Source organism: Hordeum vulgare, chromosome 5H (assembly GCF_904849725.1).
Source record: "Hordeum vulgare subsp. vulgare chromosome 5H, MorexV3_pseudomolecules_assembly, whole genome shotgun sequence".
NCBI lineage: Eukaryota > Viridiplantae > Streptophyta > Magnoliopsida > Poales > Poaceae > Hordeum > Hordeum vulgare.
Window position 1 is genome coordinate 208,429,589 of NC_058522.1, and position 27,920 is coordinate 208,457,508.

At 44.9% G+C, this 27,920-nt stretch overlaps 1 protein-coding gene across 3 annotated transcripts; it reads left to right on the forward strand.

The window, feature by feature from the left end:
* The first annotated feature begins 4,223 nt into the window (after positions 1-4,223).
* LOC123452890 lies at positions 4,224-27,920 on the forward strand. Of its 3 annotated transcripts, none has more exons than XM_045129622.1 (3): positions 4,381-4,664; positions 5,079-5,199; positions 26,094-27,920. In XM_045129622.1, exons 2-3 carry the CDS (start codon positions 5,156-5,158, stop codon positions 27,718-27,720), a joined length of 1,671 nt encoding a protein of 556 aa, XP_044985557.1. In that variant the 5' UTR covers positions 4,381-4,664; positions 5,079-5,155; the 3' UTR covers positions 27,721-27,920. The 3 variants fall into 3 exon arrangements, with proteins under 3 accessions (XP_044985555.1, XP_044985557.1, XP_044985556.1); XM_045129621.1 differs by having other exon boundaries at positions 4,519-4,664; positions 5,079-5,214; XM_045129620.1 differs by lacking the exon at positions 5,079-5,199 and having other exon boundaries at positions 4,224-4,507.

Here is a 27,920-nt window from a genome sequence, read left to right on the forward strand (position 1 = left end):
TTCTCAGGACACGACGGATGAGAAATACGTACGGTGGCCGGATAGACATCCCCCGAGTTGCCCCGGGTGGCCCCGCAAGTGGCTCTGTTTGGGACCAACACCAACAACACTGCCCCCTGTATTATGTTGAATTACTCCTTGGGTTCATGACGCCCTATGTTTTCAGTATTAACAAAATTATTATGTTGGGAAAATATAGTACCAATGTTGGGCCTTGCCAGACGAGCTTTATCCTAAAACCAGAATCAGGGGGTCCCCATAACAACCCCAAGCATGTTAGGAGCACTCATTTATGAACATAACACCGGTAGGCGAAACTAAGGTGACAAAGGTGGAACAAAACACCAGGCTAGAAGACCGAGCCTTCCACCTTTTACCAAATATATAGGTGCATTAATTTAAATAGCATTAATACGGTGGTATAACAAGGAACCCGTGTTTTCACATGGAATCAACTACACCTGCAACTAGCAACACCATCCAATGGTTAAGCAAGCAGTAACATAACAAGAGAAACGAGACAATTAGCATGACATTGATAGTAATGGTATATAGAGAAATGTTCATCTTGCCTGTGATCCTGATTGGAAGAAGAACGACTCCGTGAAGTAGACGAACCGACATGGTCGAACGGATCCTCACATTCCGACACGCTTGCGGAACTCTATCGAAGCGAAGCAAACTGCAAACAAGAATCAACACACGATATTCACCACGGCACATGCATGACATGATGCACAACACATATGATGCACGATCGGTTTAAATTATGCAAGGCATGACATGACAATTCACATCACGCAAACACTACACATTAAGTGAAGCTCAATATGCAACGAGTTGCATATTGACAAAACATCACATACAAATTATGTAGTTCACTCCCGTTTAGGTACTCGACAATATTAAATGTTGTTAAACATGGCAAGGGGTGAAGCATAAATAGACTACCTATTTAGGCATTTTAAATGAGGTCAGAAACGTCATATAGCATCTCCGAACTAACCCCATGTGTTAACTTCAGAATCTGTCCAGATTTGACCTAATCACATTTTATGTTTGTTAAAAGTGGTTTATGTGATTCTGCTCGTCGTTCTAGTCCATTTACATATATGGCTCATCTCCAGCGGAGCTACAATTAATTAACTACGAACTAAACCGTTTTTAACACGTTGTCACACAAACTAATGCAAACAGCACGACTAACAGCTTTAAACATGCATGAGAGTTGGAAAATATTAATCTACGCGAAATTCTACACGTTTTACATATATAATTTATCGCGATCCGACGCACGGTTTGAAAACTACGGGCGTTTGAAAATAAACATTTTTTCTAAAAATACTAAATTCGCAAAACGTAAAAAAATACTAAACGGGCTGGTTGGCTGGCTCGGGCTCCGGAAGGGCGGGCCAGATCCGAGCCTGAGTGGGCCTGGCGGCTGGGAGGAGAGAGGAAGTGGAAGAGAGTCGCGGTCACGGATTTCGAGGAGGAATTAGGGTTTGCTGAATCAGGCAAGGATGGCTATCTATTTAAAGAGAGGGGGCTAGGGTTAGCAGATTTCGTCCGAATTTGGACCGCAGGATCGTGATCGGACGACTCCGGTAGTGGGTAGTGGCTAGGTTAGGGCTTAGTGGCCATGTAGAGGGGTTTGTGGGCTAAGAAGAGAGAGAAATTGTGGTCCGTAACACGCATTTTAAAACAACGAAAACATCCGGCAATTAAACCGGCTATAGTGCCGCTATATATTTAACGGTACAGGTATCAAACGTGCTTCGATTGTGACGAAATTTGGCACACGACCTACCTACATTATAACAAGACCGCACGCCAAGTTTCAACCCAATCTCAGAAAGTTCCATACACACTTTTAAAAACAAATATTTTACGATGACGCGGGCGCGTGCGTGTGTGGTTGGTCTCGAAACGGTCAACGACGAAACACAGAGAGAACCGACAACTAAAAACGGATGCAAGTTTTGAAAACTGGCGGCAACGTAGTGCCGATGCAATGGAGATGATGCGAATGATGCGATGATGGATGCGACAGACAATCTAATCGCACGACGACAATGGAATAAGAGGGAAATCTTCTCGAACGTCGGTCTCGGGCTGTCACACCTCTTGCCCGACATAGATCTCCCTCTTCCAGTCTTCCCTGTCCCTTTCTCTTTGATTACCAACTCTCGGGGAGGCGTGATCCCCGATTCCAAACGCCAATCCCTTATCGGAGATGAACACAACAACACACGAAAGGCTATCGGCGACATGTCGAAAATGCTCGAACCGGCGCCCCCGTGCAAGAACCATGGCGACTAGGGGACTGCAACGGTGACATGAGGACAACTACAAACGGCGGTGCCAATACTACAACCATGGACGTAAAAATCTACATCTATTAGATAAAAAAACTTCAATCACACTTCAGAACACATGAAAAGTTACAACCGTTCTAACAAAAGCTTCATCCCGCAGATGAAAAAGCTTCAACCACATATAGAAAAATCTTTAACGAGCGACTACAAAAGCTTCAAGCAATTTTTGGAACATATGAAATGTTGCAATAGTTTTTTTGAAAGGCTTCATCCAACAGATGAAAAAGCTTCAATTAGAGTTTTTAAGAAAGCTTCAACTAGTTTTCGAAACACATGAAATGTTGTAACCGTTTAAAAAAAACTTCAACCGAGAGATGAAAAAGCTTCAACGAGAGTTTTTGAGAAAGTTTCAACCAAAATGTTTTGCAACCAATGCCGTCATTTTTGTTGAAACCGAGAGTGTCATTTGCTACAACCGTGACTCAATTTTGTTGCGAGCGAACATGCCGAGCTACAACCGGCGACTACGACGACAAGACGTTTTTATTGCAACTGTATTTATTTTTTGCTATTACCAGCAACTTGTTTTGCTGCATTGTTTGTTCTTTTTCTTTAAAAACGAACTAACCACATGACACGCTCTAGTCGGGATGAGATGGTTGTGGTTGGTTTCTGCGAGCTCCGTCGACATCGACGGGCACGGGGACGAGGGCGGCTATGAAAGCAGTGACGAGCACGACGAAGATGACGCGATGCTTCGAGCGGCGGGGGCGGCAGGCGGCGACAGGAAACGGGGACGACCGACGTTGTGCGGGCAAGAAAAAAAAGGCGGCTGCTACAAAGAAAAATCAGTCGGCTTCAGAACCGTCTGATCAGGCCCCTCCTCTCATGCGAATCTCCCTCTGAACATCATAGCCTTGCATCAGCCACAACACTAGAGCTCATCTTCCAAAGCATAGCTTCCCCGTCGCCGTCGAGATCCATGGGGTCACCACACCAATAACACTGCACTGCAGCTCTCGTCCTCCGATGAGGTCCACCAGTTGCCGCACCATATATTGCACTGCAGCTCCGCCGTGCCACCAATGAAGTCAGTCGCAGCAGCATGAACGCTACAATGCAACTCCCCCTCCTCGTCGGCAAGGTCCATCGGCAGCACCACGCGTTGCACTCCAGCTCCGTCGTGCCGTCGCTGAGATGGTCGCATCACCGTGAACGCTGCACTTCAGCTTCCCTGTCGGTGAGGTTCGCCGGTCGCAACACCTTGTGTTGCACTGCAGCTCCCCTAGCGCGGCTCGCTCCGGTGAGGTTTGCCGGTCGCAGCACCTTGTGTTGCACTGCAGCTCCCCCTGGCGCGGCTCGTTCCGGTGAGGTTCGCCGGTCGTAGCACCTTGTGTTGCACTGCAGCTCCCTCTGGCGCGGCCCGCTCCGGTGAGGTTCGCCGGTCGCAGCACCTTGTGTTGCACTGCAGCTCCCTCTGGCGCGGCCCGCTCCGGTGAGGTTCGCCGGTCGCAGCACCTTGTGTTGCACTGCAGCTTCCCCCTGACGCGGCCCGCTCTGCAGAACCAAGCGATTCTTCGTTTGCAACCCCGACGACAGTTGTTGGGGAGTTGCAGGTTCATCACTGGAGTGTTGCACGCCTCCTGCGGCTGCCTGGACGAGGGCCATGACGAAGGTTAGAGAGGGATGTAGAGAAGAAAAAGATGGAAAATGGGGATCTCGCTCGTGTGTTGGTAGAAATGAGTGGCTCTGGTTGCTGCGCTCAAGATAAGGTAGATGGTGGGTGGATGGGCCCATATGGACGTGCGGCGTGACACGATCGATGACGCGTGGCGCGAGCGCGACCCGGCTGATTTAGAACGTTTTTCAAAAAAAAAAAGGTAAGGCAAACTGTTTTTTTAACGAAGATGCAACGATCCACGCGGTCAAGATCCAACAATTGTGATGCGACCGGCGCAAATTAGCACTCGCCAATCGCCATCCCTCCTTCGCCTCGTCCCAAACCCACCTGACCGTCGAAGACCCCCGCATAAACGTCACCTCGAAGGTTGTCTTCCCCTTCCCCGGTGTCACGAGAGCGCCTTCTCGCCAAAGCAGTCCCGTTACCTCCAACTCCAAGTGAAGAAACTCAGGCTTCCTCGCCTCCATCTCTACCTGGTTGGCGTGCCATCTGGACCCGATTCGTTTCGTCGGTAAGGAGACCCTAGCTTGCATAGATCCCACTTCGTCTTGATCTTTCCTTTGCAGTGAAGTGTTATCAAATCAAAACGTGTGCCTCATCTACGACATCCGATCCGACTTGACCCCATCCGATCGAGGCGGGAAGAATCCACCCATGCTTTTCTTTTGGTATTAACCCTGACCTCGTACTTCTAGGAGTTTCTTTTCGCAATATTAGAATCGGCGGGTTCAGCTGAACCAGCATGCCCTGCTTCAAGTCTGCCTCTTACCTTGGGCCTCTGATTATGTTGGTCTCGGGGATTCTTACTCCGATGTTGGTTGCCTTTTGTGTTCGTGAAGTTTGTTATTAGGAGACACAGGTTATTTCACTGTAGGAGATTTAGGAAGTTAACCCTATTATATGCGTTTATGCTTGTCATAATTGTTACTTCTCCTGTGTTTGGACATTTATGGTCATCAAGTATTTGATCTGGCCAAAACTCCAGCTTTCTAGGATATGGATTCCTGGAAATTCGTGCTATGATTTCGGAATTTTATCTAGTAAAGTTATGGGAAATAATCGACTTGGAACTCAATTTGTAGGTGCTTGTTCAGGGCATGTACAATGAAGCAGCATCCTGGTGCTGCCCCAGCCCACCCACATCAGCGCACATCAGCGCATGGAACTGAGACCACTGTTCAGCTTCACATATATCCAACGCGTGTATGTCCATATGACGTGAGCCGTTGCCCTTTTTCCCTGTTACAACATATGTGGATTGTACTGTGCTTTTCCATCAGTTCAGACTTTTTGTTGCGTTGATTAGTGGATGAAGCTTAACATGGTATCGGAGCCAAGGTCTCGAGTTCAAGTCCTGATTTTTGCAATTTATTTAAAAAATTGCTGGTAGCCTCCTTTGTGTCCACGTAGAGGCTTCTTGAGTCATACATGAGTTGCGCGCACCGTTGCTCTCTTTCGGTTGCACGTGTTGAATTGTCTTTTCCGTCACACGTGAGAGGGGGTATTATAGTATATGTGAATTGTACTGGCCCTTTTCATCAGTTCGGATTTTTGGTTGCGTTGGCTAATGTATGAAGCTTAACATTTCCATTCTTTACATTTTCCTATCTATTCCTCTTATCCTATCTTTTTCTTTCCTTTTTCTTCTGTCTCACATTTTTCATGGAGAGACCGCCTCCTGCAAAGGAGCCTCTCTTTTTCTTCTCTCTCACATTTTTCATGGAGAGACCGCCTCCTGCAAAGGAGCCTCTCTTTTTCTTCTCTCACATTTTTCATGGAGAGACCGCCTCCTGCAGAGGAGCCTCTGACAACTTGGGAGCATTAGTTTGAATCGTCACGGGGGCTTCTGTAGGATCGAAAGTATGTCTAGAAGGGGGGGTGATTAGACTACTTCACAAGATTTTTTTTTTTGCATTTTCCCAATTTTACTTGAGAGGCAGCTACGACAGTTATAACAGATAAAGTACACCCTACACATGCAGTTCTAGTAGTATTGCAGTGGAAAGTAAAACATGCAAGTGTAAAGTAAAGGAGTGAGGTAGGGAGATCAAACGCATGAGGTTGACACGACGATTTTTGGCATGGTTTCGATAGGTGGCGCTATCGTACGTCCATGTTAGTGGAGACTTCAACCCACGGAGGGTAACGGTTGCGAGAGTCCACACAGGGCTCCACCCACAAGGGGTCCACAAAGAAGCGGCCTTTTCTATTCCACCACGGTTTACGTCTACACAGGACTAGCCTCACGCACGGTAGATCTTTACGAAGTAGGCGATCTTCTTGCCCTTACAAACATCTTGGTTCAACTCCACAACACACAGTAGGAGGCTCCCAAGCGACACCTAACCAATCTAGGAGGGACCACCCTCCAAAAGGTAATAGATGTCGTTGATCAATGAACTCCTTGCTCTTGTGCTTCTAAAGATAGTCTCCTCAACACAAATTACTCTATCACAGAATATGCATGGGTAGGAGAGGTTGATTTGGTGAAAAGCAGTTTGGGGAGGCTAGAGATCAAGTTTCAAATGATTGAATTGTAATATCTTGGTCTCAACACATGAGTAGGTGGTTCTCTCTCAGAAAATGGATCTGTAAATGAAGTGTGTGTTCTGAGTGCTTCTCTCATGAATGAGAGGTGGGTGAAGGGGTATATATAGGCAGCAGCCAAAATCCAACCGTTAGGCACAAAAGTGCAAACTCGGTGACACCGAACTGGACAACTCGGTGGTACCGACTAGTACTAAAGATGTGAACTTTTTGAATCTCGGTGAGACCGATATATGAAACTCGGTGGCACCGAAAAGGTGAGTAACGGTCAGATGACCAAACTCGGTGGCACCGATACTCAAACTCGATGGCACCGAAAAGGTGACGAACGGTCAGATGACCGAACTCGGTGGCACCGATACTCAAACTCGGAAATTCCGATTTTGTGTATTTTGGCAACAGAATGTTGGTAACATTGAACTCGGTAGCACCGATGCAGTTTCGGTTGCACTGATATGGTGGGAATGGCTAGGGTTCTGTCTGAGGTTCAAACTCGGTGGGTCCGAAGTGGCAATGTTGGTTACACCGAATTTGTGTATGTGGAACTTGACAGAGTAAATATGTGGGAAGAATGACTGAGTGTTTTGGATGCTAACTTTGAGCATTTGTGCAATCAGTTCATTTTACTACCTCACCCCCTTTTAATAGTATTGACTTTCCTATGGACTCAAAAGTGATTTCTCACAAATGTAAAATGAAGAGTTTTGTAGCTTGAAACTTGAGTGAATATTATGTATCCAGGGGTATCTTCACATAAACCTTAAGCCATAACATCTTTTAAACTTTTCTAAAATATACTTGAAAAACATATTAGTCTAATAATGCATATGTTGTGATCAATTATCAAAACCATCCTAGGGAGCAATTGTGCTTTCAATCTCTCCATTTTTGGTAATTGATGGCAACACATAGATCAAAGCTTCGATAAAAGATATAATCAATGATTAGAATCGATGCTTTGAGAAGTATGTGAAAAGCAAGAGCTCCCCCTAAATTTGTGTATTATTTAAAATTTGCGTTTGAATGCAAATGCACAATCGATTAGGATCATGGGTTACTCTTCCATGTCACATACATCTTGGTGGTGCGTAAAAGTAAAAAGTAATGCACATGACACCAACAAGATAAGTGAGTGATTATCACAAGGATAGCTAAAAGATGATATAGTAGCATCACACAGGATAAAGCGTATGATCACACACACAGACATGATAAAGTCATCCAAAAACCAAAGTTTTTAAAACCAAACGAGAGCAAATAATGTCAAAAGCTCGCTCTCACACGAAGTCTATGATCTATACATTTCTTCCCCTTTGGCAACAAGTTACCAAAAAATTCAAAAGTATAGAACTACTCGTCTCTCTAGGCAGCTGATGATGGAGTCGATAAAACAGCGTCGGTGAAGGCTTCTGCTGACGTCCCTGGAGCTGGAGGAGTTGATACTGAAGGAGCTTGAGCTTGAGCTAGTGCTGAAGCTTGTGCTGAAGATGTCTGTCGTGTCTCCGGAACAGGAACATCAACTGACCGAGGCTGGGTGCTGAATCTAGTGGTAGTGGGAGGAGACTCATCCTCGTCATCATCTTCATCTTCATCCTCTGAGCGTGGAATCTCCAAAGAGTTAACTTCATGTTAAAACTGTCTGACAATGGTGGTCAACTCAGTTACCTTCAAATCCATATTGTGGAACTTTGTCGCCACAACTCTCTCAAGGCTCTTCTGATTTAGCATAATCTGCTGAATGTTTTTCTCCATGCCTTGGACAGTGCTCACTAGAAATGCCATTTGCTCAACTTGAGTTCTGAGCTGTGGAACTGGAGGTGGCCTATTTCTAGCAGCTTCAGCCCCTGTTGCCATTCTTGCTGCAGCTGAGTTGAGATCATTATCATCCATCACAACCTCATTATCTTCAAATTCAGGCTGAAGAGGTAGATGGGGACGATCAAGTTGATATGCATGCTTGCCTAGCTTGGTATCGATGAGCATCTGAATATAGGGTGCATATCCACAGGATCTCTTTTGATCCGCAGCAGTCCTTCGGATAGTCTCAACTATCAAATCCATCAGACGAAATTTGGTATGGGTATCAAGTAGGTGCAGCAGGTTGATTGAATATCCTCTAATCATCTTCTCATCTCATGACTTAGGCATGAGAGTGTATCGCAGGATAGTGTTTGTTGTGGGAATACCACCTTGCAGAAAATATACTGAACCAAACTTGTGACTGGCCAAGTATTGATGAAGAATGGTCTTGTACATGTTGGCCATGGAGTTGTGATTCTGCTTAGCTTCTGCATACACATCTACATCTGCATCTTCCTGCTTGGGAACACCAATGATAGCAGCCCATTCAACAATTGTAGCATTGTACCTGTGTCCATCGGTCATCCAGACTAAAGAGTCATCATAGAAATAAACTGTTGCATAGAATTGCATGATCATCTCGTCATTCCATGGGGTCATCTCCTTCCCAACAAAGTCTTCTATGTCAACAAGCCTGAAATTCTCTTGAACATGTGGAAATAAATTTTCATTCTCCTTGATGTATGCCCAGTCGACATACCTCATATCACTGACAGTAGGACTCTTGTCATAAAGGACAATCTCATAAAAATCTTGTTGTTCCTTGGTGTGAAACCTTGGATCAACAACAATTCGTCTTCTGACAACATATGGATCAACATCTCTCCACTTTCTTAATCCAGCATCCTTCCTCTTCTTCATGTCTTCTGCTACAGGATGAGCATCATTATGGAGTGGAAGGTATGGTTTGAGTTTCCTGAGAACTGAAGCATTCTCATCTTCTTCCTCTTCTGCAGCATGGGCACTGTCTACAACCTTCTTTGCTTTAGCAGCAAGCTTTGGAGCAGACTTTATTGCATCGCTCATCAGCTTCTTCTTCTTGGGAGGAACTGAGATCTCCTCATGAGCTTCTTCCTCAGCTTCTTCTAGGTCTTCAAACATAGAAGTCTTTCTGCTAACAAGATGGATAATTCTCTTCCTAGGCCTCTTCACACCAGCCTTCTTTGCAGGTGCATCCTTGGCAATTGCTTTGCCCTTCTTGGCATAATCAGGTGCTCTCAGATCAGCAGTACAGGCAAATATCTTCATGACAACTTTCCTTGGAGGAGCCGAAGTTTCTTCTGGCAAAAAGTCTGAGTCTTCCTCATTAGAAACTATCTTCCTCCTTTGCCTGGTGGCTGCTTTGGGCAAGCCATGGGAACTGGGAGAATTAGGATCTGAAGCAGTTCTCTCTAGACTAGTGCCCGAGTCCATCTCAACACTCTGCTCTCTGAAGTGATTCTGACTATCATCTGAACCTGACATGCTGACAGACACGCTCAACAGCAAACAGCAGAACCTGTGAAGTGGATACAGGAAAGATAGAATGGATGAGCATCACAAAATTCCGATGGTTTTGAAAATTTGAAGTTTTGAAACTCAGAATATGATCTTCTACAGGATGTAAATTGGTGGCACCGAGTTGGCATTTTCGAAGTCACCGAGAAGGCTTACTCACTTAACAGAGACTTGGCAGTCATTTTCGGTACACTGAAAAGAGTTGCTCGGTCTCACCGAGTTGCCTCCCAGGAACCCTAAAACAGGAATCGGTGGAACCGATTTTGCAAACTCGGTCTCACCGAGTTGCATGCTGCGGCAGATCAGATCTAGAATTTCTACTTCTTCTACTCTACGAGATTTGTCTGGTGGAAAGAAGTGTTTGCACATGGTGGCTCGAAGAAAAATATGTCCCAATGCGTAAGAATCAGACGGGGAACGCAAGGGAGATCGAACCGTACCCTAGCTTGGCGGCGGTTCGGCTACGGCGACGACGGCGGGGCAGATTGGGTCGACGACGGTGAATCCTAGAGGCGGCGGCGCTCGGGGAGTCAAGGGCGATGACCTGGGGTCTCAAGGGCAGCGGCGGTTTTGACGAACGAAACGTTTTGATGAAGTGATGTCAAAGATTCGGTTTGCAGGTATATATACCCGTGCGCTGTCGGTGTCACCGAGATGGCAAAATCGGTGTCACCGAGTTCCTCAACTGCCAGCAGACAGGGAAACTATGTGTAACCGAGTTGGCGATTTCAGTGGTACCGAGATTGAAAACCTGATCAACTTTGAAAAATTGATGGCGCCGAGTTTGAGGAGTGGGTCACATTGAGTTTTTCAAGGAGGTTTTGGAAGGCAGCCTTTGACTATACGAATCTCCAAGTGCACCTTCACACAGAGGGATCGACAAGTGCTTGTTCAAGTTTTCTGATGAAGCATGAATAAAACTTGAGATGAGATAGCATAGATAGCTAGAGAAGGGTCCTAGGCATTCTTGTCCATCCAATTGGCAAAAGATAAATCAAAAGCCAAATAACAACAATTGGATGTCCTCGAATGATCAAACACATACAGACCAACATGCTCACACAATAAGAATGATGAATAAATCATGGTGAACATGCACACACATCCTAGTAGCTATCAAGCACTTGGGAGATGACAAAGTCATCTATATATGAGTATATTGACATAGGAGCCAAGTAAGAATACTTGATCATAGGTCATACTCATCGTTAAGCACAAGTGGGGTTACCACTTTTACATAATCATTAATGTGTCCATATCCTTGGGAGAGATGATTACGCTCAAGTCTTAGAGTAAAGCTCCCCCTTGATATGATATCCCCACTAAGAGGGATCAACTAACCTTGGGTTTTGTCGTAGAAGACTTCAAGTAGGTGAAGTAGTGGTGGATGCTCAATGTTGATGAAGATCATCTTGAGTTGGCAGCAATCCTTGTTGTTTTCATACTCAATATCTATGGACATGGAGTGAAGCACACATGGGATAATGTCCAAAGATGCATTAATTATCCTGTTCCTTGCTTACCTTTGAGGGAATGTGTGACTCATCAAACTAATGCATGTGGTTGAGGTTGATTGCATATAGTTTTGCCAAAATAAATAAGATTGAATTTCATTGGCAGAGTCACCCCTCAAGAACTTCTAGTCCTTCCTTTTGGGAATCCACACCAAATTGATGGGAATCTTTGGAGTTGTGGTAGCACTTGCTGAGGCAGAGGTAGTAGTGTCTTTGGGAATCCACTTGACCTTGGCTTGGGGGTTCTTATTCAAATAGGTCAATGTCATCTTAAAGCTTTCCCTTGCCTTTGTGGTCTTGTGGTAGAAGGCCATCTTGTGAGCTTGTTCCTTCGGAAGGAGTGGACTTCTCCTCTTGGGGAACAAACTTGGGAGTGGGATATGGACCTTTTTCCCAAACATCTCCGTTGACATTGAAGTAGCCAACACCTTGTTTCTTCCGATGTCCTCCTTGCTTGCGCATAATTTCCTCAAATTGCTTACTTCCGACAAGACTCTTGAAGACACCTCTCTCTATAATCCTTTCAATAGATCATTTTCTTGCTCAAGTGTAACTTGGCTAAGAGAACCGTTAGTGGAATCAGTAGAGGTGCTAGCAACAACATTATTGGATTTAGCTTTAGCATTGTTGTTAATAGATGAGGAAACCTTCTTGCCTTTTTTACTAGTGTTCCTAGGTTTAACTTGTGGAACAAAGTTAGACAAGAGCAATCGTTTGGTTAGATAAGAATTTTTGTTTTGAAGATCATCATTGATTGCTCTTAAGAACTCATGCTCTTGCTCCAAGTTGAGCTTCTCGAAGCGTAGCTTCTCATAGGTTCTTGCAAGCTCTCTATGATCTTCTACAGTAGTCTCATAAGCTAACTTAAGAGTTTTTAATTCTTGAGTTAGTCGTTCAATTTCTTTCTTATCATCATCATTCGATTTCTCTTGACTAGCATGATAAATAGCAAGTTCATTTTCAGTGCATTCACTAGCTTTATCTAGAAGCTAAGTCATCTTCTCCTAACAAGTCATCCTCATCACTATTGAAATCAAGATACTCAGGATGTGATACCTTGGGGCCTTTAGCCATGAAGCAGTTTCCGACTCCTTCATTTGGTGAATCGAATAAGTCGTAGGAGTTGGTGGAAACAAGCGCAATCCCGACAACACCTTCATCTTGACTATAGTCGGAGTTGGAGTGATAGCTTCTCTCGGAGTGGTGATCAGACTCGAAGCCAGAGATCCATTCACCAACATGAGCTTGATGTCTTCTTCTTGAACCGCTCTTGGTGTATTTGTCCTTCTTCTTCGATTCCTTGCCTCTACGTGTCTTCGTTCATAGTGATCTTCTCTACTCCTCTCTCTACGAGGTGACTCATCTCTTGAGCTTCATCTTCGAGGTGACTCTTCTCTTCTTTTGTAGGGAGCCGAGCACTCATTTGAGTAGTGTCCGGGCTTCCCACACTTGTAGCAGTTTCGGTCACGACTGAACGACCGCTTCTCATCATGTCTTGAACCTGAGCTTCTATCTTTGCCTCTACTCTTTTAGAACTTGTTGAATTTTCTGACCATGAGGCTTATCTCTTCATCAGCGACAAGATTGTCTTTTGAAGTAGCGGGCGCATCACATGAAGCTTTATAAGCACCGCTTGACTTGTTGTGCAGCTCATCTTTGTCCTTGAGTGACATCTCATGAGCAACAATCCTACCAATGACTTCAGTTGGCTTGACATCTTTGTAATTTGGCATCATTTGGATCAATGTGCACACTGTGTCAGACTTGTCATCAAGAGCTTTAAGTATCTTCTTGATGATGAATTGTCGGTATCTCTTCGCTTCCTAAGCCGGCAATCTCATTTCGGCGACTCCTTCACCATCCTTCATCTTGAACTTGTCAAGCTGATTTTGAAGCACATCCAACTTAGATTCTCTGACAGAATCAATACCTTCGTGCATATCAACCAAAGTATCCCAAATTTCTTTTGCATTCTCAAGACGACTGATTTTGTTGAATTCTTCAGGGCAAAGGCAATTGAAGATGATATCGCAGGCTTGAGCATTAAGTTGCAACATCTTCAGTTCATCAGCTGTCGCATCACGATCTGGTTCATGCCCTTCTCCAAAGAAGTTACCTTGCACACCAACACGAATAACAACCCAAACATGAGGATTTAAAGCCAAGTATATGCATTTTCATTTTATGCTTCCAACTAGCAAAATTAGTGCCATCGAAGTAAAGACCTCTACGATGATAATTTTCCTTACTAGATGCCATACTCTCCTAGGTTGCTAAACCAATGAAATGGAGACCAAAGCTCTGATACCACTTGTAGTATCGAAAGTATGTCTAGAAGGGGGGGCGGGGGGGGGGGGGTGGATTAGACTACTTGATAAGATAATTTTTTTGCCTTTTCTCAATTTTACTTGAGAGGCAGCTACGATAGTTATAACAGGTCAAGTACACCCTACACATGCAGTTTTAATAGTATTGCAGCGGAATGTAAGACATGCAAGTGTAAAGTAGAGGAGTAAGGTAGGGAGATCAAACACATGAGGTTGACACGACGATATTTGGCATGGTTCCGATAGGTGGCGCTACCGTACGTCCATGTTAGTGGAGACTTCAACCCACGGAGGGTAACGGTTGCGAGAGTCCACACAGGGTTCCACCCACAAGGGGTCCACAAAGAAGCGGCCTTGTCTATTCCACCACGGCTTACGTCCACACAGGACTAGCCCCACTCACGGTAGATCTTCACGAAATAGGCGGTCTCCTTGCCCTTACAAACATCTTGGTTCAACTCCACAACACACAGTAGGAGGCTCCCAAGCGACACCTAACCAATCTAGGAGGCACACCCTCCAAATGGTAATAGATGTGGTCGATCAATGAACTCCTTGCTCTTGTGCTTCTAAAGATAGTCTCCTCAACACAAATCACTCTCTCACATAATATGCATGGATAGGAGAGGTTGATTTGGTGGAAAACAGTTTGGGGAGGCTAGAGATCAAGTTTCGAATGATTGGATTGGAATATCTTGGTCTCAACACATGAGTAGGTGGCTCTTTCTCAGAAAATTTATTTCACCCACGAATGAGAGGTGGGTGAAGGGGTATATATAGGCAGCAGCCAAAATCCAACCGTTACACACAAAAGTGCAAACTCGGTGACACCAAAGTGGACAACTCGGTGGTACCGACTAGTACTGAAGGTGTGAACTTTTGAATCTTAGTGAGACTGATATATGAAACTCGGTGGCACCGAAAAGGTGACTAACGGTCAGATGACCAAACTCGGTGGCACCGATACTCAAACTCGGAAATTCCGATTTTGTGTATCTTGGCAACAGAATGTTGGTCACACTGAACTCGGTAGCACCGATGCAGTTTCGGTTGCACCGATATGGTGGGAATGGCTAGGGTTCTGTCTGAGGTTCAAACTCGGTGGGTCCGAAGTGGCAATGTTGGTTACACCGAATTTGTGTATGTGGAACTTGACAGAGTAAATATGTGGGAAAAATGACTAAGTGTTTTGGATGCTAACTTTGAGCATTTGAGCAATCAGTTCATTTTACTACCTCACCCCCTTTTAATAGTATTGGCTTTCCTATGGACTCAAAAATGATTTCTCACAAATATAAAATAAAGAGTCTTCTAGCTTGAAACTTGAGCCAATATTATTCCTTTCTTGTATCCAGGGGTATCTCCACATAAACTTAAGCCATAACATCTTTTAAGCTTTTCTGAAATATACTTGGAAAACACATTAGTCGAATGATGCATATGTTGTGATCAATTATCAAAACCATCCTAGGGAGCAATTGTGCTTTCAGCTTCTAAGCCTACCTGGCCTGTGGAGCATCAGGCTAGGGCCACGCATTGGCCATGCCCTCATATATTCAATAATTGGCTGGCATGGCATGCTTGGGAGGTGGTTATGATACTTACATTGCATGTTTTGAAAAATCTACCCATTCCAGTCATGTATGACTTTTGTAGAACTAGTGGATCAGCATTTTGTGTATTACGTTTATGCCCCAAGTGAGCTTTTTGCAACCATACCAGATCACATGCATCCCTCTTTTGCATATGAAAGTATTGCACGTTTATGCGCGAGTGGCCCGATATTCATGATTTCGAGGTGGATTTGATGTGAAACATGATGAACACGAAGAACAATGGGAGGAACTTAAGAGGAAACACTCAAGTATACAAGATACATCACAAAAGTGCACAAATCTCGTGCCAAATAGATACTCTTCAAGGTCCAAACAACAAGGAAATGAAAGTAACAAGGATAGTTCATCCCTAATCCAAGAGGAATCGAAGATCTTGAGAAAGTCTTCCCAAAAACTCTAGGAGAGACGAGATCTCGATAACCCAAGTGGATTCTTCTGAAAATTGGAGGTCTTGATCTCCAAAGGAGAGGTAAATGGGCAAAGTGCTCTGAAAAACTTAGTCTAAACATTGCTAACCCTAGATCTGAGATGGAGCACAAAATATATCTCACCCTAAGTCCAACATAGTATCCGACCTAATCCACAAAGCAATGTGGTAAGTTGGACCCTAAATGGGACGTCAAGTTGGATGCTTAAGTCGGAACATCCGACTTTGTCTAGAGAGCATTTTGGTAAGTCAGACCCTAGGTCGGATAGTTCGACTTCTTGGTTTCTAGCAGAGTTTGGTCCTTGGTGATGTTCCTCGCTTCCTCTTCGGGCCACTTCTTCTTGCTTGAATCCTTCACATCTAAGAATGCACAATGTTCTCGAATGAAGTAGTAACCATGTCTCATATGAGTGTACATGTAGCTCTACTAGGAAGGAAGTCACCTACGTTTCAATGGTACCTGTGTGAGATCTTGTTGTTGCCTCAATTGGAGCTTGTGGGATTAATGATGGGTTCATGGTGATGTCCATGGGATTGTCGGTGTGGAGAGGTGGCGACGTGAGCAAGTCAGCATGGCGTGGTATGAATCATACGAGGAGGCAATGTTGGTGTGGTACGGCGTGATGAAGTCTGAGCTCGTCGAGCAGGCCAGGTTGCAGATGTGGTGTCCGTCAGACTGCACACATGGAGCGAGTTGGCAAGAAGCTGCCCGGATCCGAACCGGACGGACCATCACATGGGTCACAGTACTAGCGGCAGCAGACCAGATCGCTTCGAAACGACGGCTGCCGTGCATATCGAATTGCTTTATGATGACGGCTACCGCGCGGATCACCTTGGAACGGTATAGGCTGCGGAGATCGAACTGCATCTGGCAATAAGAAAATTGATATCGATGTGATCGGTGGCAACAACAAATCGATTGGATCTCGAAGACCGTGTTTGGAACTAGTCCTAGTTCAACCATTTTCTCCTTCAGGTGGAGTTGTAGTCCAGATCGATTAGATCTTGGGTCACGTGCATGTACTAGTAGTATATTAGAGCTTCTCTCGTGCATGCCTTGATGGTTTAACTTTTATGGCTTAATTCTCACATGAGATTGTGCATGCCTTGATGGTTTAGCTTTTGTGGCTTAATTCTCACATCAGATCGGGGAGCTGCTAGCTAGCGACACACATGCTGCTTTTAGCCTCGGGACTTGGAGCGCATGTGTGCCCTAGTCCGCCGACCTTGGCTGAGTTACTAGCTTTTTAATTTCTCTTGATACACGAGTAGTGCTGGTGGGTCGGATATGTGGATGCTTAGGCTTCAAGTGATTGGCGTGGATGAAGGTTTTGACGAGCATTACACGGCAGTTGGCCACCAAGGCCGGCAATCGCGTGACAATTATCAACGCAACGCTCGGTATGTCGGTTCTGAAGTCCTCAAATTGGACAGCTGCTGCCTCTACCGAGATCATTTGGATCGGGTTGATTGCTAGTGCCACACTCAACCATTGTCAACGCCAAAAATTTCTTTTGACCCTGATTTGATTTGTGCGCAGCTGAAATTTATTCTGGTATCGGTCGACGAGCTCAGAATCGCTGTAGACGAAATAGCCCATCCGATCTTTGATTTCACCACATGGGACATGCATGGGCCACCGTTGTCGGAGTAGAATCCGGCAGATCCCTCAATAGGGTGTCCCGGCGAGGTGAGTAGATTGGAGGGGAAACATGCAGATTTACCTAGGTAAGGTTCAAGCGCTCGTTATGAGGTAAAACCCTACTCCTGGCCGTGTTGTATATTGCAATAGGGGTGTAGAAATTACAAGGTTTAATCGAGGGATTGTATGTTGCTTATTGACTAGCTCGGCCTCGGCTTATATAAGATATAACCGGGCCCCTAGGGTTACTTGGACCTAATCGACTATGTCGGTGGAGGTGAGTCCTCCACGGCTTCGGCTTCCTTGTCTTGAACAACAAGGCTTCTAGAGTCTTCTACAGCTCCATGGTCCGACATTGGCCTAGAGGGGAAACTGGCCTAGGGGGCCTCGTGCTGGCCTAATTGGTCCAACAACCAGAGAGGTAAGGCACCTTTGGGCCGTAGTACTGCCAGTAGGGATGGCAATGGGGACAATCCCCTATGGGGATACCTAGAACATCTCCACCCCCTTGTATTTCAGATGAAATTTCCCCATACCCATGCCCCAAAAATATGCATATACATAATATGACAAACTATAATCAACATATATACATGGTGTTGTCCTTGTCCTGCTAATGCCAATCTAGGTCGTATTGACTTCTTGGTCATGATGCAGGTTTAAGGTTTTCTTCAAGGCTTTTTAGTTTTTGTAAGTTTATTTGTGAATATTGTAGGGTTTACCGTAGTGTCACAGTTAAAAGCAGTTCTTTGATAGTTATTGGGTCTGAGGAATAGGATATCGTCCCATCCCTGTTGCACCCTATGGGGAATAAATTAGTTCGGTAAATATCCCCATGGGGAATTTGGTCTGAGGAATAGGACATCGTCCCCATCCCTGTTGCACCCTATGGGGAATAAATTAGTTCGGTAAATATCCCTATGGGGAATTTTTTTCCCCATCCCCACCCTCTAATAGATGAAATCCCCATGGGTTTGGCAAGTATGGGCATACTTTTTAAGGCGTCCAGGCGTTTTAAGGTGTTGGGGGGGGGGGGGGGCTCAACGCCTAGGCGCTTAAAGCGCGAGGCGAGGCGACGCCTTAGTTCATTTTCTAAACAGATGATGATGAATAAAATGGCTAGAGTAGTAGACATAAATAGTCGAAATACCTTGAATTTTCTGGTTGTTGAGCCCACATAGCATCCATTTTTTCCATCTTTCTTCCCATTTCTTTCTTCCACAATAGAAATCTGCATAAAGATGGAACATACATGGTTAAAACTTGACTTAAGTACTTAACAGACGACCATTGGTAAGGAAAGCAGAGAGTAAATAAGATGAGTGCAAAAGCAAATAGGTTTAGCTCTCCACAACCACAAGTCCACAACACAAAATAAATTAGGTTCACAAATTACAACATGAAATAGGTTCCAAACAGGCAAACACAATGAACTCATAAGCAAGGCTGTCCACTCTCAATGCTCAATAGCCATCATCGAACTCATCCATTGTAGCATTTGTGTTGTCTTCACCATCTTGGTCAGCACTAGTTGGATCTTCTTCATCATCGGTCACATCAACATCATCTTGAGGAAAGTCTGAATCATCATCCTCTCCGTTGGGGATACTTGAGTGTTGTTCTTGGTCATCGTCTTCACCATCTTCATTATGAAATGGTTGTGATGGAGTAGACCTTTTGCGCCGCCTCTCGTACTGAATATTGGCATTTGAGTGCCTCCTTTCCATGGTTGTAGCTCTAGGAAAATTGCGACCTCGCAGCGACGAACTTGCACCAACAGCCTCATCAACAAGCTCCCATGAAATGTCATTGGGACACCCTCGAGCACATTGGGCTGGACGTATTGTTGGGTCAACCCACTCATTGCCCCAATCAAAATCCTCAATGATAAGAGCATCATAGCTTTTGTCACCCATCTTCTCATGCCTCCTTTTAAACCTATCCATGTTCTTCCGGTTGTATGAAACAAAGACATTGTCATTCAATCTTTGAACTTGTAAACGGTTCCTTTTCTTTGTGTGGATCTACAAATAGAAAATAGAGTGAATAAAGAGAAAGAAGTTAACTTGCTGAAATTAACTTGCTCTTGCTAAAATAAAGAGAAAGAAGCTACTCACAAATTCAAATGTGCTCCAATTCCTCTCACAACCGGACGAAATTGCAGCAGCTAGCACTATATCAAGGACAAGCAAGCAGGCAAGCAGCTCAGCACAGCAGCAGCACAACACAACATACCATGGGGGACAAGGGTAGAGAGGGCAGTCGTACCTTGTTGCCCTGCTGGGGGAGGGATGCGCCAGGTGAGGAGAGGAAGCTTGGCCGGCGATGGGGAGGAAGCTGGATGAGGGAGGAAGCTTGGCCGGCGGAAGGGATCTGGCGGAGGAGGGGCTGGTTGCCTGAGAGGAGAGAGCTCTTCTCTCTCTCTCTTAGATTGATTTTCTGCACTGGTTTGTTCCCCACTCTCTCTCCCATCTATTTCGCCTCAGATTGGCCCCAAATTTCTATCCAATCCCGCCCAATTTCTGTTTCCCGCTCCGCCACTCACCAGTTCCCGCCCAACCCCGCCCAATCCCGCCCAAGGCGTCCAAAATTGGACCAAGGCGACGCCTCCCCCCTAGGCGACGCCTTGGACGCCTCAGAAAGGGAATCTGGACGCCTTAGTCCATGGTGTAAGGCGAGCTCGACGCCTCGCCGTCTCTGGGCGCTCTGACGCCTAGGCGTCGCCTAGGCGACGCCTTAAAAACAATGAGTGTGGGGCCCATAGCCATCCCCAACTGCCAGTTATGTTCATAGGGCGACAATCACAACACATATGCAAGTACCATCTTTCTTGGGCACACTTATGTACATACCCTTTGTCAATTAGCTCTTCTACTTGATGTTGGGTATCCTTAGTCTCTCCAAAGTTGACGCGATAAGGGGCACGATTTGGTAGTGGAGCACCAGGAATGGGGTCGATCCTGTGTTCAATCCCACGCGGTGGAGGTAGGCAGAGTGGCGTGTCTAGAGGGAAAACATCCTCAAATTCCTACAAAACGTGAGTCACCGCACTAGGAAGCGGGGGTGAGTCATTAATCAACGTGACTTTGTTTTTTTACAAGGATTCAAAGTGAAGCACGTGTGATGGGCTCTCGCTCACATTCCTGAAATCTCTTCTGGTGGCTAAGAGGATAACGTCCTTGTTGGCACTCAACATGGGACACTCATATTTGGCTTGTGATGCTCACTCACTTTATGGTGGGTCACTCCCTTACTAGACTCTCCTTATGTAAAGGTATTGTTGAAGGTTAGATTATCGACGATGACTTGACTTGGAGTCATAGGCCGAAGTACATATTCCTTGTCCTTCCACTTGAAGCTATAGTGAATTAGTGATTGGTGCGCCCATTGTGAATGGCATTGTGGTCATATTGCCAGGTGTTCCAATAAGAGATGGCAAACAGTCATAGTGATAGCATCACATTCCAAGGTATCCTCTTATGCTCCAATCTTGAATGAGACTTCAATCGTGTGCTCAACCTAGATAGTGCTAGGATCACTTAGCCGTTGCACCTTGTATGGACGAGGGTGCCGTTTCTTTGTGAGATGTAACTTGATGTGAATTTCCTCACTTGCCAAATTGTGGCAACTATCACCACCAATGATGATCTTGATAGACTTTCCTTGGATGCCCGCTTGATGTGGAAAATATGGCATCTTTGGCCGTCATCATTTTGTTGTTGAAGGTCAAGATCTTGGAGACAACAAGGCGGGATTTGAGTCGTTGTTGCAGGAGACTTGATCATCTTTGTCTTCATTGACTTGTCGGTGTCGAGCAACATGATCCATAGATTCTAGTTCTCCTCCAATATAAGATCCATACTCTCCATCGTCATTGATGATCATGGTGCGCTTGGTGGGGCGCTAAAACGACTTGTGGTTGCGGCCCTTGCAAGTGAAGCATTCAATTTTACTTGTATTTTTGGTTGAGACCGTTGAAGGAATTGCAGGTGCATTTCTAGGCTTGGGAGCGCTTGGAGGACGACTTGGAGAGGTCGCTGGTACTGTGGAGCTTGACAGGGCACCACTAGTGGGTGTGGTTCGAGTATAAGGCACCGTACTTGGTGAAGCTTGAGTGTTGGTGTTGAAGTTCCTTGGAGTGTAGGAGGACTTGGAGTACTTGACATCTTGTACTTGTTGCTTCGTTTTTGTTGCTTGGTGAACCAACTCTAGCAAGTAGTTGTATGGTTGGAAATCCGCAATCCGCTTGATTGGGTGGTTGAGTCCATTGAGGAAGCGAGCCATTGTTTGCAAATCGGGCTCCTTCACATTGGCTCTTATAATTGCGATTTCCATCGTCTCAGTGCCTTGCTTGAGTACCCGAAGCTTCTTGAAGAAGTCGCGAGTATGGTGCATGTGCACAAATCTCGCTCTCATGACTTACTTCAATGTGGGTTTCTCCTTGCTCTCATCAAAGTTCTATGACTTGTTCCCAGCATATGAGGATGTGCTTATCAAACTCGAGTGAGGTCATTGCCATTTTCTTCGTGGACACGAAATCATCGAAGTTGTGGACACGAAATCATCGAAGTTGTGGACACAAAAGATCTTGTCCACCTTGAGTGCCCATGAATGATATTCTTTCAGATTGGTGCCACCAGTGAACTTGGGCATTGTGAACTTGAGCTTCTAGAAGCGTTCTTCTCCTTGATTGTTGCGAAGTCACCTCTATTCTTGTCAAGGTGGATGTTGGTTTGCAACTTGCTCCTTGTCTTGTTCATGGTGAGCAATGCGTCACATTTCATGACGTTGCTCCACATGAGCCTCTTCTTCTTGTCTTGTGACCCATACTGGCCGTGCAAATTCTTCATAGAGTTGTGTAGAATAATCCAAACGTGAGCTAGCTTCGTTGAGTCCGGTTAGGATTAGTAGTGTAATCAGTGTTGCCGGTGATTAAATTAGGTAAGTTGAGTTAGTACTAGTTGAAGCAGCCTGTGCTACGTGTGTGTCAGCTAGCCTAGTCCAAACCGGATTGATGTGTTTCCATGTTAGTTTCGGTTGGAATAGCTAGTTGTAATATTTAGGTGCTGTGTGTGCCCGAGTCAACTATGTATTAGCAATCCGTGTAGTGCTAGGATATACAGTACGAGTAGGATTAGATTTGTGCTAGTCGAGAAGAGAAGTGTTGTGCATATATATATATGCATCGGGTCGTGTATCGAGTTGTACCAGAAAAACGAGAAAAGGAATAAAGAGATTATTACGAGGCACGACACGTGCCTCTGGCCATCTTCGTGTTGCTGCATTCGCGTGCGTGTGTTCTGGTCCCGGTGTTTGCGTAAGCGCCGGTGAGATATCGAGTGCTACAACTAGTTCGTATACGTTGAGCCGAGTTGCACGTACACGACTAGTCGAGCTGCAGGGTGATCGTGTGTTCGATCCTGAGGGCGAAAAGCCAACAAGTTGTTGGGCATGGAGACCTTCAAGCGCTTGGTTTGCTTGTTCTTGACGGCAAGCTTCTTCTTGGAGATGAGCATTGTGCTCTTTTCGATGGTGATGCTCTTGATTGACACGTTCTTCTCGAGCTTGTTGCTCTCGTAGCTCATGGTCTTGTAGTCCATTGCCACGGTGCGGTTGGGGAGATTGATGTTGCTCTTGTTCTTCATTGTGGTGGTGGTGTCGACACCGGTGTGAACTTGAGTATGACAGTAGCTTAGAAGCATTTGTACTTGAACGTTGTCTTAAGATGAAGAAGATGTAGAAGATTTGCGGTTGTGCAACATTTCCTTGATTTTGTCCATTTGCACATCCAACTTGGAGTCAAGGTAGTCCTTGTTGCGAGTTTTGGCTTCATGCAACTCGACATGCATATTAGAGGTGAGTTCGTTAATACGCTGACGCAAGATGGTCTTGTTGTCATTCATAGCTTGTTGGAGGCCAAAGTGGTTAGTCTTGGTGATGTTATCATGCCCCTCCTCTTGGTCGTCATAGATTGGATGAGATGTACCTTCTCTATGCATCAAATCAGTCGAACAATGTGCGAGTAGAAATGGAAATGAACAATACCAAAGTTAACTCTTTCTGATGTTGGTGAAGGATCAGGAGAGATCATAATTGTCAACGCGAAGTGAATAACTTGGTAATGAACCTTGTCCAACCTCACACCTACACACAAGGTTATAGTGCAAGTTCGTAAAAGTTGGAAGTGAACCACAATGAACTCAAAATACCATGCAAGTGGTCACAAATGTAAGGATGGAGAGGTAAAAAGGAAAACTCATGCACAAAGATATTGGGGCTTGTGCAACCAAGAAAGTGGCATACAAAATTGGCCTAGCGAGAACTAAACTCGTGTTGCACAAACTCAAGGAGAGACACTAGCTCGATGGCACGCAGAGGGCAAGGATTCGATCACTTGACTACCACTCTCCTATCAAAACTTGACGTTTTCCTATGAGTATCCTTGTCACTCGTATTTCCTTTGCTCTTTGCACCTTTTACTTATAAGCTTCCTTTTCTTTCGTTTGTCTTTTTTTTAAATTTTTTTCTTTCCTTCCTCTTGCCTTTTCTATTTTTGAGCCAAGATCGAAAACCACAAGAGTATTGCTATCAAGATAGCACGAGGATCAAAAACACACCTCACAAGATACTGAATGATCAATGAGATTAATGGTCCTCGGTAGGTTCAAGGTAATTACAAATGGATGGCTCAGAAGGGTAGTGGCAAGGAAGGCAAAGTTGTGTGATGGAATGATATACCTCGTCGACACCTCTACCTTGACAAAATCAAAGGGTATCGACCTTGCTTCTGGTGTTGATGTCAAAAGGATGATGGATCATCATCGTAGCCAAGCCTGGTTGTTGACGGAGGCAGTGTAGATGTACTTGGCGTTCTTGTCGAAGAAGTCGGACGTCGAAGCCAGCAAGATGCCGAGCTTGCTGGTGAAGTTGCCGAAGTTGTAGTCTGCTTGACCAAGTCGGACCAAGGTCGGATAGTTTGATATTCTGGCCTAGTCAGGTAGTCCAACTTTGCCCAGGCTGGTGTGGGTCAACTCGAGGAAGAACTCGAAATTGTAGGTAGGACAAGAAAAGTTTGGGCACAATTGGCTAGGGAAACACAAATCAAAGGTAGATCAACTGACATATCACCGGATCCATGGATCAAATCTAACCAAAAACTCACTAGAAACAACAGTTCGCTCGAAATTGGGTGAGACTACTTTTGTGGGGATTTTCAAAATTGGGAAGAACAAAAAGTTTGTCAGAAGTACGTGGGAGAGGGAATCCAAATCTTGGCAACCTTGCACATGATACCAAATGATATAGGGAAGCCGTTGAGTGGCCCGATCTTCATGATTTGAGGTGAAACACGATGAACACGAAGAACAACGGGAAAACGTACAGGAAACACTCACATAGACAAGATTCACCACCAAAGTACTCAAATCTCACTGCAAAGAGATATACACCTCAAGATCTAAACAACAACAAGGAAAAGAAGGTAACAAGGACAGTTCATCCCCAAATCCAAGAGGAATTTGAGGTCTTGAGAGATAATCTTTCCAAATCTCTAGGAGAGATGTGGTCTTGATAATCCAAGAGGATTCTTCCCCAAACTGGAGGTGTTGATCGCCAACGGAGAGGTAGATGAGCAAAGCTGTCTCAAGAATTTGTTCTAAACTTTTCTAACCCTAGATCTGAGGTGGAGTACGGAATATATAGTCTAGCCGTTAAGAGGTAGTTAGGTGGAGAAAGCTACATGGACCTGTGGCCCTCTTCTCCGCGCGCAGACAAGTCGAACATCCGACATAAGTCGGACAGTCTGACTTGTTGGATGTTCAGACCCCATGTCCAACATATCTGTCCTGATCCAGAGAGCAATGTGGTAAGTCGGACCCTATGTCGGACATGAAGTCGGAATATCCGACTTGTCGGACATCAGGTCGAATGTTTGTATCGGAACATCTGACTTTGTCCAGAAAGCATTCTAGTAAGTGGGACTATCCAGCAGGATTTGGACCGTGGTGATGTTCTTCGCTTCTTCTGGCCCCTTCTCGTTGCTTGAATCCTTCTTATCTAAGAATGCACAATGTTCCAGAATGAGGTAGCAGCCATGTCTCATATGAGTGTAAAGGAAGCTCTACTAGGAAGTCACCTCGGTTTCAATGGTCCAATTGCAGCTTGTGGGGTTGATGATGTGTTCATGGTGATGTCCATAGGATGTTCTGCATAATATCACCATGTGCTTATGGTGGAAGTTGCAAAAGCCCCATATCTTGGCGGGTGTTCACATAGATCCAGGTTTTATTGGACTATGGTTGGACAAGTATCTGTCCTAACTAAATCACAACTTGGCTGCAGCTCAATGGCAGAGCAGATTCATAAAAGAGGGAATCTCTACGGTAGGAAACTTTGTCAGAGACCACGGAAGGGGCTATAGTTGGTGGGGTTCCCTGAAACCTTATTACCATAAAACCTGGGTTTAAGTGCCACTAGCTAAGAAACACGGGGCTTTATTTATCTAGGGTTTTGTGAAATTTATTCTCACTTTCTCTGGGAGATTAAAGGGAAATTTGTTTGGTTTGATTTGACATCTGGTGCACCACACTTAAAATGCTGATTATTAAACATATCAACTTGACATATTCTTAGTATTCATCTTGTCTTTGCAATTTTATTTTGCAGAAACATAATGTCTTTTGAAGATAAAGCAATGGCTAGTCGTATTACCTCACCCTCACTAAAAGCTACAGTATCAGAATCAGATCTTCGGATAATAAATGTTGCATCAAATGTGGATCATTCTCAAGCAAATAACCAGACAAGTGTAGTCCTCGGTCCAGTGGCTATCTTTTGGGACATTGAGAATTGCCCTGTTCCAAGTGATGTACGGCCAGATGATGTTGCAGGGAATATACGGATGGCATTACGGCTGCATCCTGTTGTTAACGGTGCAGTTACAGTTCTCTCTGCTTATGGAGATTTCAATGCTTTTCCTAGAAGACTCAGGGAGGGATGTCAGAGAACAGGAGTCAAACTTGTCGATGTTCCAAATGGGCGGAAAGATGCTGCTGATAAGGCTATACTGGTAGATATGTTTCTCTTTGCTCTGGACAATCATCCACCGTCATCCATTATGCTTATATCTGGTGATGTGGACTTTGCTCCTGCTCTCCATATACTTGGTCAGCGTGGATACACTATTGCCCTTGCAATTCCATCTTCAGTTACCGTCTCATCGGCTTTGAGCAGTGCTGGGAGTTTCGTGTGGGACTGGCCTAGTCTTGCCCGTGGTGCAGGCAGTGTACCCCCCAGATCCTTAGGGCATCGTGCTGCTGATCCTTTATTCTGTTCTAACAGTGTAACACTGGGGAAATTTCCTGACATACAGACTGAAGAGGAGGCCATTGTTTATATGGGAACTTTGAGGAATGAATATGGTGGGAGAACAACCAGCAACCAGATTAACTGCTATAACTCTTCACAGGTCACCGGAGAATCATGCAAAGCTTTCTGTACTCTGGCGGATGGCAGTTGTGGCACTGGCACATCATCGAGTTCACATCATGTATCAGGTGGTTTGAATGAAGTCCCAGTGATAGACCAAGGATTTACAGGCGAACAATCATGGTGGGTTCGTCCTGGTGATCTTCAAGGCTTGAAAGGTCAACTAATAAGGTTATTTCAGTTATCTGGTGGATCTGTTCCACTTGTCCGTGTTCCTTCAGAGTATTTAAAGCTCTTCGGAAGGCACCTGTATGTAGCAGAATATGGAGCTGTAAAACTTGTTCATCTTTTCGAAAAGCTGGCTGAGTCTTTTGTCGTCATAGGGAAGGGTCAGAGAAAGATGATTTGCCTCCGCAATTCTGGTGATAGGAACATGAAGAAATATCCAAGCACACCAATAATTTTGAAAAATGAAAAGAGATTGAATGGTACTCTCGAGGAAGGTACGAGTGAAACATGTCAGCAGTTGAGCAGCTCATCAGAAGATCTCTCAGAGGATGAACAGAACATTAACCCTGGCGTAGATGGAACATATGTGTTTGATAGCCATCTATACAAGTGCAGAACAGAGGTCGAGGCTCTTCTTGTCTGTTACTTGTCGTGCCCTCTTCCACTCTCCCATTTTGAGTCCCTGTATGAGCAACGGTACAAGAAGACTCTCGACTACCAGAGCTGTGGAGTTGATGGTCTGGAGGAACTGCTTAACAAGTTAAAAGATGTTGTTGAATTGAATTTGGATGAGACCAGCAACATGAAGTTCATCAAAGCCAAGTCACCAAAATGTAGTGCCTCAAAGCCATGTTAATTAGTGGTTGTCTTAATATCAGTAGTATAGTCACTTGAGTACTTCAGATTTTGTTTCCTCACCGAGCATGTTTGTCAAGCACTGGGCTGACGTCTATTTTAATCATGTCGGTGCGATAGGTGCAGTTGCACAGCAAATGCTTGTAATAATATCTCGTTCTGCTAATCTAATCTAATATTCCTAGATGGTTGCTTCATTTA

Coding starts and splice junctions, on each gene's coding strand:
- LOC123452890 (XM_045129620.1), top strand. CDS start 4,260: ATGCGACCGGCGCAAATTAGCACTCGCCAATCGCCATCCCTCCTTCGC. Junction 4,508..26,093: donor GGACCCGATTCGTTTCGTCG/GTAAGGAGACCC, acceptor TTTATTTTGCAG/AAACATAATGTCTTTTGAAG.